The sequence below is a fragment of the Brachyhypopomus gauderio genome, chromosome 6 (assembly GCF_052324685.1).
Source record: "Brachyhypopomus gauderio isolate BG-103 chromosome 6, BGAUD_0.2, whole genome shotgun sequence".
Lineage (NCBI taxonomy): Eukaryota > Metazoa > Chordata > Actinopteri > Gymnotiformes > Hypopomidae > Brachyhypopomus > Brachyhypopomus gauderio.
The window spans coordinates 26737582-26752070 of record NC_135216.1 but is presented as its reverse complement, the minus strand read 5'-3'; the positions used below and the strand labels follow the sequence as shown (position 1 = coordinate 26752070).

The window sequence follows — 14489 nt, the reverse complement described above, 5'->3', positions numbered from 1 at the left end:
CCAGGTGAGCTATAGGAGCTATAACTATGGTTTCAAATGCTCAGAAGTTTATCATAAAGTACTCAGGTTATAAATGCTTAAAAGACTTTAGTAGGCTAGTACCCCTATTAAATGGGCTAACTCACAAACTCAAGTTATACAGAAATACGTCTAGGATGTCTTCAAGTAATTGAAACATTATAAAATAATTTAAATATAATTTAAAAATTATTCTTTACATTGAAATAATTGAATATGGGTGACCCCAAGATCCAGTGTAGAGGAAATAGACAGGTGGGGGACCCTAAGATCCTGTTCTGTGCTGTGCCACTCTGTGCTCTGCGCTGCTCTGTGCTCCTCCAGTATTACACACTGACCGATTAATGTATGTTACAGTTTTTCTGTATGTATGTTACAGTTTTTTTTTTACAGTCAATTTGGTTTATTTCTCAGATCAAATTTGAAATTCTCATTCAGTCTCCACATCTTCTTGTCACTTGTGCACATCATAATTGCATTTCCCATTGTGTTTAACATTTTGCAAATGCTTTTGTACATTTTGCAAATGGAGATGAACAATTGTCTGTTGTTTTTTGCATTATCAATTGCTTAAGTCATGTTTTTCAAAATGTGTTGTACGTATTGCTGAATATTGGAAGACCAACTGCGTTTTTAATCATTCAAACATTTTATAGAGAAAACATGTATGTAATTCAGAAATGTGCACTCTGTTGTAATGCTGCACATTGACATAAATTCACATGTTTTTATTATTTTTTTCTTATAGCATATATGATATCAAGTCTAGCTCACAGGAGTAGCAGATGTTCCATTTTCACAGCTCAACAAGAGGAGGCTGTATGTGCTCAGGTTGTTTTGAATGTGTAGAGTAAGTTTCTAATTTTGCAGTTTTTCCAGTCGGTCTTTTCTGAATTTCAATCAGATTTGTTTTTGTCAACAAATTGCAGTGCGAACAATACAGTCAAACAATATTGCTGTACAAATTTGATTTCAGTCTGATTACTTTCTATCAGTCTCCCACATACAGTCATGTGTAACTTTTTGTTCTGTGTAAGTTTGTATTTTGTATGTAACATGTATTGTTTCATTTGATATAACACAGAATGTGCAGCTTTCTTGAAATCAAAAACTTAGTTTCCATCAGAATATATTTACAGTCTGCACTGACTGTGACTTAGTTGCATTGACAACATGACTAATTATTTTGACTGCCTTGTTCATAGGCGATGGCACACAGACTAGATACTCTGATGGCACTGACAAATTGACTGACCTAAAAAAATTTTACAGAAGAAAGAAACAAAGAATTTTGAGTGAAGTATGCGCTTTTGCAGGTATTTCATTGAGTTTTGCTGTTTGCACTGTTTTGAGAAATGCACTTGTTGTGATGCCAATGTAAACCATGATGTGAGAAATGCACCAATTCAACTGAGAAAAACTGTAAACAGTGCGAATGTGAATATTGCTCCATGTAAGCTAATAGAACTGTGCTGCTGCTCTTGAGGTCCAAGGTGCTGACTGCAGTGGTTCTGACACACGCCTGAAACACGGCAATGTAAATTGAAATGGTTCAACTTTTTACTGTAGACAGAGCCTGTCTTCAAAGCACTTTAGTTATTGATAGAAACAAAGACAGTATTTGATTGGACCAAGAATCAAGACCAAGACCCCTGGTTGGCCTTGCTGGCTAGACAGTCAATTACAGTTCGAGTCTCAGGTTATGCAGCATTTGAATGTAAAACATAAATACAAAATGTAGATTTTCAATGAAATTACAAATAAGAAATATTTTAGGGTAATAGCTTTATTTAACCAACCACATTTTTATTACAAATAATTGCTGTAATTTTACATAAATTCATATATAATTTAAGAAAGCAGAAATATGAATATAAATATTGTATTTTTTCTGTAAAAAAAGAAAGACAAGCAATTTGTAATTATTAAGACAATCCTTAAAATATCAGATGTTCATTTAGCTTTGTATACAATTAGAAAAAAGAAAAAGAAGAAAAGATATTTTAAAAATACATATTTTCTATCAAATATATTAGAATTATTCTAAATAGAAAAAATAACGGCACATTGTATAAAATGCTGACACACAGAACTAAATTCTGTGTGCAGATATTAGTGTGTGTCTGTTGGACGAGGTTTAATAATGCATTTTGTTCTATCTTGGGATTCTTTTACTTGAATTTGATATGGATCTGGAGAAAATGCGCATGATTCGTAGAACTACTGGCCGTACGGTCTCCCACGCGCACGAGCTGAAGTTCTGGGAAGGAGGGAGAAAAGAACTTCAGCCCAACATCATGAATGAATTTAAGGCAACATATCCCCTGGTGAACATGAAGAAAGCGTGGGACACAATATCAAGTGAGGTTTCTTTACCTTCTCTGACAGAACATCCCCTAAACGAGTCCAAACTCTGCTCCATCTTATCACATCTTGACCAGGACTGATGACCATAATCTGAATCCAATGGACACAAAAAATATCAAGATATCGTCAGTTATGTCCTATCAATAAAATGTAAACCATGGTGCAATTTTACACAGTATAAGTTGATTTGGCCAGCTCACATCTTGTTTGTAACAGTCGCTCTGCTGACCAAGTAGATGTTTTAAGTGCTGGAGTTCTCTTGCGTCCCAGGAAGTGGAGGTCGTGTTCTTCTCAAAGAGTTCAAGGGCAGATCTAAAGGACACTTCCAGAACCAGACGTGCCGTCTTCATCTGTGCACACAAACAAACACAAATAAATATAAACACAAACAAATATGAGACACATAGTTTCATAAAAAAAATAAACACCAAAACATTAGTAGGAACTATACAAATTTGTAGTTTCATAAAGACCATCATAAAGTTGGTTATGCGTAGCTGGGCCCAATACTGCCTACCTCTTTGGGGAACTCCAGGTCAGTTTTTCCAGGTATTTTCATATTTTCTGCGTCTCTCATGCATCGATTCGGTCGTAATTCCCCCTAGAAAAAAAAAAATATATGATACAAAAAACAATATATAGGCCTATATTAAAACATTAATCAAATCGGAACAAAAAAGATTGGAAAATAAACATAGACGCATACAGAAATAAAATCAGTGCAGAAATTATCTTGCATTAACCACGTGAATACCGCATTGTATAAATAAATACAATTTGCTTTTCTTGCAGGTGTAAAGAGATATGATACTTAAAACTAAATATTGATATTTTAAAACCTGTCCTTAATACGAAATATAGTCTAAACATGACAACGAATCGCGCAGAATTAGAACAGTATCCCGTTATTAGCCTATAAACAGAAATGCATTCACCCTTACCAAGTGATGGAGCTGCTCGATTACCCCAGTTATTCTCTTTTGCTCCCGTTCGTTTCCGCATGTTGCCAATATAGTCGGGCAAAGAATAATCCACATATATTGTCGAACAGTGATCATCATGACTGGTCTGGTCTTGTGTCGCTATACCGAGCATGTAATTTCAAGCCAGTTCCAGCCTGGATTGAGCTCGTGAACAAAGCCAGACTATATAGGCCAAAACGACGCGTGCGATTTGCATTCTACACCAGCGGGAACCCCTGCAAGGTGGAATTCGAAATTCTGGTATTCTGGTATTTTGTTTGGCACCATGGTGCTTTCAGTGTCGTCTGTAGAAATTGCACACGACTTCGAATAATATCGAATTTTAATATTTTCTTGTAGACACGGTGGCCACTTTTTAGGGTATTTGTTTCCATGTATTTCTTTTTTATCATTGCGGTTGTTATGGTCAGCTTAATCATAATCATATCAGGGCTTTCCCTGCGCTGTGTGCGCTGTGTGTTCACACTCGTGCGGTTTCGGACCGTATAGCGCAAGTGAAAGTGATTACGCGGCGTGTTGTTTCCGCACTTCGGTCTGAGGCGGACGTGAAATGCAAGGATGTCATGTGTACCGTGGACATAACTTAGAATTTCAAAAGAAAATGAAATACATTCTTTTTCGAATGGACAGGTGACCGATTAGGTTTTGATTTTGATGAGTGCTTTATTTCCTGGGCTTTAATTTGCATAATGACGCAAAGGTTTTGGCACGAAAAAGTGGCTTTACCATTTCGCATTTCAGAACCGGTCCGTAACAATTCTCCAGTACCGATAATAACACGGAAAGGCTTCGGCATCTTGCGTAAAGGATACGCTGGTATATGCTCTTAACATCGACATCTTACGTACAGGTGACAGTGGCGTATGCCAACGTTATCAGCGTACGTACAGGTGATAGTGTAACATCGACTTACGTACGGGTGAAAACTAAAGTTGGTTTCAAGTTCACACATTCGGAATTATTTATTCAATAACTTTAAGACAATATTAGCAAAAGTGCCAAAATATGTAAATTCTTATTTCTGGCAACCAAAACAAACACTTACAACTTTGTTTAAATTGTTGACAACACGTTAAATACGCTACTCTCGCCGCTAAGGCACCGTCTACAAATTGCCTTAACACGGACGCAAGTGGCGGTAGTACAGGCTCCAGAGCACTGCGCATTCTATTTTTTTGCAATAATTTCAATAGCTTTTAAACGGTCCTTCATCAGACCACCAAACAAGTTACATAAAGTGCATGATGTACGACAATCTCCAACTCTTAGCTGGGTATTTATACCTTGCACCTATTTCTGGTGGTCAGTTTATGTCTAAGAATTTCAATAGCTTTTAAACGGTCCGTCATAAGTCCACAAACAAATTGTAATAGACTACATAAAGTGCATCTTAAACAACCTACAACTCTATGGTGTGTATTTATACCTTATTTATACATTTCAGTAGCTTTGAATGTTTGTGTTTTTATTGAACATATATGGTGGTGATGTTGAGCTCATCCTTATAATAAAGGGGACTACTATAGGCAAGAATCTGTGTTGGGTAATTGAATCAATGACAATAAATATGTTTAAACAAAAACTGCCCATCACAAACAGAGATAAAATGTATTAATACCAATTCAAGAGGTTGTTGTTTAGGATGCACTTAATCTAATACAACTTGTTTGGTGGTCTTTGCTACAAAGACATATTAAAAAGTAAACCGAGTTTATCGGCTCAGATAGGACACTTTTTGTATATGTGCATTTTGAACCCAGGAAAGCGCAACTTTAACCCAATTAGTATGGTCACAGGGGCTAGGATAGGCTAAAAGTAAATACACCGATGTGTTTAAAGTTACACAACACCACCGACAGAGGGCAGCAGTAATTCTTAGTTGAAAAATACGACACCCGCGTGTTGCCAGCGAATTGGTGTCATAGTGCGCTGAAAAACATTCAGGCTAAATGTTGCATTTGATACTGTTTGGGCTTTAGTACTAATTCGACTGCTTGAAAACTATAAACCTAACTGTAGTTAATACAATTTACCTGCAATTACGTGCCCAGCAACTACGTCTGTTATATAAAAAATACTACATATATTTTCTAGCTTTTACAAAGTTTCACCTCAATGAATGAAGGTGTGAAATAAAAACCTCCGGGGCAGTAATACGCTCAGAGAATCAGATACACTTCATCTACAGCTGCTCTGTTCTCGCTGTGAACCAGGTATGCGATGGCGAAGCGATATCAACCCTTTAAAGGCGGCGACAATATAGAGTGAAAGGTCCATGCAACACAAGCTACACAGGAAACATACGTGTAGGTTCCACACGTACAAACGTGTGCACGTTTGTTTATTTGTTCTCATTGCTTTTCTAGTGCAGCTCTGCATTTGACTTATAGGTTAATATGTCTTAGTAATGTAAAATAAAATGTTGCCCATTTTGGCATCTGCACCGTTACACTGAACAGGTGATTCTGCTGTTTGCACGTTGGCATGGTGATAAGTTCAAGGTCTAAAGACTAGAGCTTTTCCCTAAACGGTGACTGAGGAAAACTTCAACTTTCATACAAACACAAATGGAAATGTTTAGGGTACAAAGCAGTAACGTTTTGTCAGTTGTGATATTTAATAAACACATTATTTCCGCTGTGGAATTAGCGATGTAAAAACAGGGATATGGTTTCTGGTTTATGCCCATTTTCCAGACAGCGGAAGCACGCACTGGCCTTCCCTACTGGGCAAACTCAAGGTGAGCGTGTGAGAGCCCTGCGCAGGAAATGACATAGTCGTGACAGGAAATGACATCGTTGTGGCAGGGGAAGAGCCGTGCAGCCTCCCTCCCTAGACCGGATGGAGGTGGTTTCCTTCCAGCAGGGGATGGATGGATGGATGGAGAGAGAGAGAGAGAGAGAGAGAGATATTCAGGTGTTATATTCAGGTGTTGATCACTTCCTAGTCCTACCGTGAGTCTTTCTAAGTCAGTGTCTGTCTTTGTCCAAGCTAGGGCTGAGCGGTATGGCGCTTGGACCCAGGGGTGTCTATCACCAGTCCTGTGATGATCTAAGCTCTAAAGTCTGCAGCGTGGTCCATAAATAGAAACGTAGTGACATCACTTTCACTGTTTTGTTTTTGGAGTGCACAGACAAAACAACAACAACAACAAAAACTGCTTAATCTCTCATTTTCAATGTGTTACTTTTACACTGCACTGTATGTTGCAGAGTCTGTAGGGATAAGAAGCCCGGAAACACAGGACGTATGTGTCAGATATGCCAGTGAACACTAGCAAATCAAAATCATCCTACTGCTGGAACAACAGAGAGGACGAGAACCAATCAGATGTCCCTGCACTCGTCTCCCCTGTACGGTTCCATACTTGAGGTAGGACCGGTCCCAGTGCACTCTCCCAGCTCGCAGCTCTTCTCGATCACAACCCGCCGTCCATGCCAGAGGACATCGATGATGGAAGTGCCTTGCTAACATGTCTTTGTCTCTGTCAACTCTGTCACTACACCGTCATAGTAGACAGAAGAGTTAATTGATCATTAGTTTTACTAATGCTCATTAGTTAATTGATCATTAATTTTACTATTTGCTAGCATGCTGGGAGCCACGACTGAAAGTGTAGCATCTGTATCCATGCAACCGCCCTCGCAATCCCCCCTGAGAGACTTACTACACCATCTTGCACTGGGAATGTGTGGTCAGTGGGAATCATTTTAAAGACAACTGCCTCTTTCAAGGATTCCCGTCCTGCTTTGGTGCCATGTCTCTATCTGTATGCTGTACTGTGAACGAGCAGTTTGATCAGGCATGTTGCCAACGCTGAGTAACGTTCTGCCACCTGAGCCAGCTGCAGCGTCCATCGGAGACGCTGCCATCCGCATCGCTGCCATCCGCATCGCGCTCATACCGGAATGCCAGGAAAATGAGTAGACCACAGAGAGTGCAGAGTTCACTTGGAGCGACTCAAGAACTCCACCCAGCTCACACATTCCTGAATCTGGCAGCCGGGCCGGGGAGTGTCTTGCTGGTCCTCATGCGTTCTTTGGGTTTCGTGGTAAAGACACTCCTCCTCCAGATCCAGGCCTTGTAGGAGAGCAGCTCACCATGGTCCGATTCCAGTTTCCCTCAGCTGCAGTGGAATCAGTGCAGAGCTTGTGCAACTGCAGGGAGTGTAAAAGCCACCGGAGCCCAAATGGGTGTGTTTCAACCACTAGAGGCTATTATTAGACACCACATGGGACTCTTGGCAGTGAGGTTTTAGTTCAGTGGCTGACAGCGATAGTGGTGTCAGTCCTCACAGCATCAGAGGTTGCAAAGACAGTTACTGTCTAATTATGTCGCAATATGTTAGTAATTAAAGACAGAACGAAGACATAAACACGCAACCTCCCACCACAGACACAAATATGTACACATGCTGACACACACATGCGCGCACACACCCATCTTAACACCCAGTTCCTCACAGCAGGGGTCTGTCACAATATTGTGCAGGTTGGCTTGATGAAAGCTAGTCAGGTGACTCCTGAGGCTAAGTCCAGCTGCCTCGGACTCCTCCGTCAGACGGATGGCACGGAGACCAGCCAGATGATATTGCAGCATGTGACACAGGTCTCTGTAGCTTCACTTCTCCACAGACAACCCTGCTGATCCCAGCGGTCATCACAAGACTACCACAAGAAGTGTGCCCAAACCTCTCCGCATGAAGGAATATATCACAACGCCGTCTAACTGCAGCACCAGGTTGGGCAGCACGTGCAGCAAGTGTTTCGTTTTTTCCCCAAATTAGAAGCCGCAGAATAACAGAAGTAAAAACATGAGTGTGCAGTTTTTTTCATTAAAACTGAAATGTTGTTGATGAGACATTCATGCAGAGTTTATGAAGATCTCCAGGCCACTTTAAAGGCTTCATAGTTGCTGCCGTATCTCCATCTATTTGTGAGCACACTTGGGTTTAAGCAGGACGTCTGAAGAAAGACATACCCAGCACATCCACGCATATTTGCATATGCAATTATTTTAATGTACTCCAATGAGAGATAACAGGACAATGGACAAAACACATGAACAGGGTGGCAGCAGATGCCTTAAAGGTTCCGCCTTTTTTGCATGATTAATTTCCTAATCATTTATTTTGAAGTGTGGCATCATCAAGCTTAAAATTATTCATGGCTAGCATGTCAGGTTTGTCTTTTAAAACAGGTGACCGTAGTGTTTTCTCTGTTGATGAATTTCCTGCCATGAGTTATGACTGATGTTGTGAAAGCAAACATGGCTGTTACTAAGTACCTGTTTTACATTTCATTAGTAGAAATAATTTAAAAATAATTTAAAAATTATATTTTAAAAAATGTAACTGCAAAATAAAAACCTGTTGTCAGGGTTATGCACCCTATGTATAGACAACACAAAATTATAAAGATCTGATTCTGAGATTCTGAAACTTCATCATAACCTTACCTCAGTTTCTCTCTCTGACTCTCCTTCGTCTCTCTCTACCTCTCTTACATTCTCTCAGTCTCTCTCTCTCTCTCTCTTTCACTCTCTCAGTCTCTCTCTCTTCCTGTTGCTGGTTGTCTCTCTTCTGAAGCTGTGGTGTGTGGTGTGTTCTGAAACAGGAAATGAGTGCAGACGGAGGAGGCAGGCAAGCTGAAACCGGCACAAAGCTCTAGCACACACACACACACACACACACACCCACACCCGCGTACACTCACTTGTGCGCACTGTCGCACTGGCCCCCGTGCCAAAGCTTACGAGCGCTGGGACTTTGAGCCCTAGGTGGACATAGAGTTGTGAAGCGGAGAACACAGACACAAAGAACCACGAAAGACAAGAAAGAGGAATTCAAGAGAACCACAGAGAGACAGGCGCGTCCCTGGGAACCGTCGAAAAGAGAGCGAGAGAGAGAGACCTACAGTTAGGATGGTGCTACCGTCCTCTTCCTCCAGGTAAACTTTTAACTATTGAAGTGTGCTCTCTACTCCTGTTCACAGACTAAAGTGTTCGTCAATGTTTGCTTAGTATCACAGCTGTGTGAATGAGAGTACGTTTTACTTTTTCTGGATTTGGTCTACATGAAAAGTTGAAAAGTTCAGGTGTCTGAAATATGAAGAAAAAAAAGAAGAACTTTCCTCATTCCTGCTCTGTGGGTAGTCACAATCACAAATGCATCAGCCTTTTCTCACATGACCAGTTCTTTTTTCTAAGGTTGAAGGGAATAGTTGCCACTTGCGAGCCGTAAACCACAGCACAACAGTGCTCGGGGGAACTCGCCTTCTCATTCTGACTTACAAGTATTGCCCAAAGTCTTAAACCTTGTCAAAGAACTAGCAACGCTAGTGTGGGGTTTGGGGTGGGAGCAATGTTCTTGTAGTCTGCGTAATTCTACTCAAGTGTGCATGAACTTCATTATAGCAGAGGCGTGATGTTGAAGGATCGGTGGTGTTATGATTCCCAATTTGTCCAAACACGGTTACAGTCACCCTCGGTATCAGGAACAGCAGATGTGAAGGTTTGCAGACTCCTGTGCATTAAATCGTGTGTTTTGTGGTGGTGTTTTTTGGTTTGTTTGGCAGTGTTAACCGCCCATAACCAGTAGGTTCTCTTTCAAAATACAGCTCTGCAGCTCCTGTTGTGAGGATTCTTTACTTGTGTACTGCTGCGTGTACACTAAAACCTTGATGTTTGGGCATTTGTCGTACAGCCACCCCTGTGCGCGCGTGTGTGTGTGTGTGTGTGTGTGTGTGTGTGTGTGTGTGTGTGTGTGTGCCGGTACTGTGCTGGGTCAGCATGCTGGCTGAACCGGTGCCCCCAACTTCATGCGGACGCCACATTCCCGAAGCCCGGTGCGGGAGCACTGCGGATCAGGGCATAGCCCGTTCCCGTGGATGTCCCGCCCCTACAGCAGAGCCATCAGGCCCACGCAGGGCCCCGAGCTGCCTGTCCGTCATTTGCAGCTGCTGAGGTCCTGATAAGATCTGCAGCACGCTGCTGCAGTCTCAGCTGCTCTGCAAACAGCGTGACGGGTGATGCCACGCAGCTTTCAAAGGGCACCAACGCACACCAATGGGGTTTTTATTCAGCACAGAACAAAGTTCAGGTTAAAGGAAGAACCTCGGTTACCCCACAGATATGATGCATGTATCATTGTGTCCTACTGATGCAAAGCAACACCCGATGCTTTGTTCTGTCTTCACGGAACCTGGTTCTGAAAGCTAAAGACTGGGCCCGGGCTAAATTTGGAGGCAGGTGCGGCGCATGCAAAGGTGGCTGTGATTTACTGAGCTGAGCTAAAGCTCGCAGTGGCCTTTTCCTCATCCTGCAGCGGTAGAGGAGGGGAGACCGTGAGGTCACGGAGAGGAAAACGAGATGTTTCCGTGTTTAAACACCAGCTGAATGGAGTCGGCCTCCTCCAATTGTTCTCGCATTGTGTCGCCCCGTTTGTGCGTGGTTCCCCCCTCCCCCGCCCCTCTGCCTCCACCCACAGCAGGAACAGATACCAAGGAGGGTTTTTTGTAATCGTTATTTTGTTTGGCCCCAAACGTGCTCCAACGTGAAGAAACGCAGCGCAGGACAGCGTGGTTGTCATTCCAACCCCTTCTGCTCTTCCCCGACAGTCAAGAGTCACCCGGCAGCTCCCGGAGTTGTCAAACAGGTTCTGACTGCTCCCTGACTCCATTCAAATCTATGTGGGACACGGCACACAAACATAAACACGGGCCCTCAGCTAGGTGTGCCGAGATGAAAGGAAACTCTGTTTCTCGCTTTGTCAGTGTGTCGACCTCCCCAGCCACAGCACTGGGGCTTGTCAGCCCCGCCTCCTGTGAGCGACACCATTATCCCATGGCAGACCACAGGGTCGACATTCCGCCGGGTTCCTGTCCGCCCCCTGCAGTCAGCTGAAAGGCAGCGGCTTGGCTGTTGTTTGCAGTCGGCTCCCTCCCCTCAGGGGTGGCTCTTCAAGCTTCTCCTGCTGCTCGGCACAGTGAGACATGTTGGGGCAGGTTGTGGGAGAGAGACAAGGGCTGTCTTTGCGATGATGGTTCGGGCAGACTTAAATACCACTAAATAACGTGACTCTGTAAGGTTACACAACCTGCTCTCTCTCTCTCTCTCCCTCTGTCTGTCTCTTTCGTCCTCTCGTTGAAGGACGTGAAATGCTTCAAGGGTATGGACATTGTCCTGTAGGTTTTCTGTGTAGCGTCTGTTTTGTAAATGTTGGCTCCTCCTTGGTGAATGTCCCTAATGGAATGACAGTAAGAGACTCTCCCCTCAACCTGTGACTAGGTCACCCCAAAACTGACGGGAACCAGTGAGTGTTTCAGAATGAATGCAGGAGCGATTCACATGTGCGTATGCTGAGGGACTGTATTCGCCTTCTGTGGTGTGTGGTGCAATCACAAGAGCTATTTTCCGTCTCTCTCTTTCCCTCTTACGTAGCCAAACACACACACGCCCAAATGTATATCTCATTCTGTCCATGACTTCTTTGACTCCTTTCCTCCTATGTCATTGTCACATGCCCTGATCAGAAGTCTCCATTATGTTCTTTCTACCAGTTTTCCTTTTAACCAAATACAGTCAGAAGGTCAGTCGTAAATTGCTTGGGTGCCTGGTGAACCCCGTTTAAGAAGGCAGTAAGAAGACACCCCCCCCCCCTCCCAAGATAATGTCTCCTCCAGCTGGATCTAGCATGGCCTGCTTTCTCCGGGGGGGTACAGCCGTGCGTGTTAAACCAATCAGAAACAATTCCATTGCTCTCTGCTTGAAATCCACCGCCATCTGTTGCATGGTTTTTGCTCTGACATTGGAGATGAAAGCTATGAATTAATGCTCCCCAGAGAACTGAGCGGTTGGACTGAAGGACCAGGAGCCAGGTAACTGACTCTAAAGAAGCCTGGAATGACACTAGAGAGAGGGGGCGGAGACTAGAGAGGGGGCGGAGACTAAAGAGGGGGCGGCTGGAAGGACTGTAGCAGGACTAGCCTTTGTGTAAGAGACCCTGGACAGAGAACCGAGGATGAAGGAGCTTCCTGTTACCCTCATGCCTACCCAAAGTGGATTCTGGGTAATGCTTCGTTTTGCATCTCAGTTTCCCTTTTTCGTGCTGATCCAGGAACAGCTGAGGCAGTTTTAGAGAAGTTGAGAAACTATTTTCAGATGAATTCAATAAGGCAGGCTCTTCCTCTGCCATGTGGTGGTGTTGCTGAGGGCAGCGCAAACACATCCTGCCTCTCCTGAAATGGGAGGGGGAGGTCTGATTAGCAGGTTGCCACAGAAACCAAGTAACATGGATGTCAATTTACGTAATGAGAATTAGACTTTGGCCAAAAGGTCAGTGGGGCAAAGCCAAATCTGTAAAGGTTTTGCCGTGATTACATGAGCGTGTTTACAGTCGCTCCCAGCATGGCTGATCATAGTCATGAGAAATGATGAGGCAACAGGCACAAGGGAAGGAATCCTGCTACACATAAATGTTCTGGACTCGGCTGACCGGCAAGGAAAGAAGAGGTAACACGACATTTGCTGGTTAGAGCAGTTCGTATAAGAGTTCCTCAACATCTCACAATCTCAGCAAGGTAAAAGAATCTGAACAATATGAGTTCCTCATGGCTAGCAACTAGCGTGACCTTTGCAATATACTAACAGGTACTACTAGCTAGTATATCGTGAAATTATTATTAGCATTTGGGTATGAAGGATTTGTTCTTGAGATCTTAACTGTGGCCTGTTATCAGTTCTGCTTTAAAATGGTAATGTTGACAAAGTCAGCACAGGCCACATACTGACAGGTTGTTCAGTGTTTAGTTCATGTTTAGTTCTCGTTTACACAAGATCTGGGATACAATAATCCTAAAATAGTGGAGTATCAATCTCTTCAGCACTTTTTAGTTTAGATTTTAGTACTATGGTGCTTTAGTTCAACCAGGTGCACTGGAAGGGTCTTTGTAATCGCCCCCAGGGAAATGGGCCCAGCTCTGTACAAAGTGCTACGTAATTTATGATTCTGATTAACTAGTATGTTTTTGATACATCATGAGATTTTCTAAGGTTTTTGATTTACCAAAAAATTATATTTAGACCTAAATCAAATCTCAGTGAAACACGAGGGACACGGTTGTGTCTTACACGTTAACAACATCAGGCGTCCTCAATACCTTGAGCAGATCAACAAGAAACTAAAGGATGATAGTAAAGGCTCTAAACTCAGATTAGCAAGCAGTCTGTCATCAGGTACACTCATCAGCAATGATCAACAGTCATGATTATGCTTGTTTGTGTAATGTCGTAAACTGTGGAATCCATTCAAGTAGCCAAAGCAGTATAGAGAAGGATGATGCTGTATAAACAACATGGAGGGTGTGGGTGTGTGTGTGTGGGGGGGGGGGTGTGTGTGGAGTGAGCCATTTTACTGAAAACGTCTAATTATCCAAGTTTGTCTAAACCACAAGTGTTTAATGGTAACCTCAGATGTGTGGCTGTACTTTCTGTGGATTTTTTTTTTCTTCTTCAGATCTTATCACAAGCAAAAATTCCTGAAAATATGATCAGACAGGAAAGGTCTGAAATGATTTTGCTGAGGAACACAATCAGCATACTTCCTGAATTTTATTTAGGAAAACAACCTCAAACCTGCAGAATTTCTCAGCTTCCTGTCCACAGGAGTACGCCGTGGCCCTGCCGCACAACACAAATTCTTTAAGGTTAAATATTAGCTATGGACTGAAGGTGTGGACTGGATCAGCAGAGACATTTTGTAGTGTTTGCTCAAAAGCGTTCTCAAGGTGTGTGGGGAAACAGCAAAACACAATGCAACCAGATCAGTAGCCTCCACACAATCCAAAATGGGAATGTGGCTCATGGTGGGAAATAAATTATTTTTCTGCAGTCAATGCTGAATTTATCATTAGCTAGGGAACTGTTCCTTTATCATTAACCATGTTGGTGAACTGTTCCTTCATTTATCATTAACCATGCTAGAGAAATGTTCCTTCACCATTAGCTGTGTTAGTGAACTGTTCCTTTATTTTCCATTGTCCATGTTATTGAGCTGTCCTTCTACATTAGCCGTGTTATTGAGCTGTTCCTTTACCATTATCCATATTAGCTAATGAACTGTTC

At 42.7% G+C, this 14489-nt stretch overlaps 2 protein-coding genes and 1 long non-coding RNA gene across 8 annotated transcripts in view; 1 reads left to right on the top strand and 2 right to left on the bottom strand.

Moving 5' to 3' along the window:
• Positions 1–2095: 2095 nt before the first annotated feature.
• LOC143516293 (interferon omega-1-like) lies at positions 2096–2969 on the bottom strand. Its single transcript, XM_077007851.1, has 4 exons — positions 2903–2969; positions 2586–2735; positions 2395–2475; positions 2096–2278 (listed from the first exon to the last, which is right to left on the bottom strand). The coding sequence occupies exons 1-4, from the start codon at positions 2960–2962 to the stop codon at positions 2174–2176; spliced, it is 396 nt and encodes a 131-aa protein (XP_076863966.1). The 5' UTR covers positions 2963–2969; the 3' UTR covers positions 2096–2173.
• Positions 2970–5675: 2706 nt separating this feature from the next.
• LOC143517529 (uncharacterized) lies at positions 5676–8793 on the bottom strand. The gene is made up of 2 exons (XR_013131975.1): positions 7036–8793; positions 5676–6223 (listed from the first exon to the last, which is right to left on the bottom strand). It is a non-coding gene; the product is annotated as an uncharacterized LOC143517529 (long non-coding RNA).
• Positions 8794–8971: 178 nt separating this feature from the next.
• Positions 8972–14489, top strand: part of arhgap27l (Rho GTPase activating protein 27, like) — a 27341-nt gene continuing 21823 nt past the window's right edge. For all 6 annotated transcript variants that reach the window (XM_077010151.1, XM_077010150.1, XM_077010154.1 and 3 more), the window contains exon 1: positions 8972–9316. The gene's annotated coding sequence lies outside the window, so the exon portion shown is untranslated. The remainder of the gene's footprint in view (positions 9317–14489) is intronic.

Coding starts and splice junctions, on each gene's coding strand:
- LOC143516293 (XM_077007851.1), bottom strand. CDS start 2,962: ATGAGAGACGCAGAAAATATGAAAATACCTGGAAAAACTGACCTGGAG. Junction 2,476..2,585: donor GCGACTGTTACAAACAAGAT/GTGAGCTGGCCA, acceptor CATTGGATTCAG/ATTATGGTCATCAGTCCTGG. Junction 2,279..2,394: donor GGGATGTTCTGTCAGAGAAG/GTAAAGAAACCT, acceptor CCTCCTTCCCAG/AACTTCAGCTCGTGCGCGTG.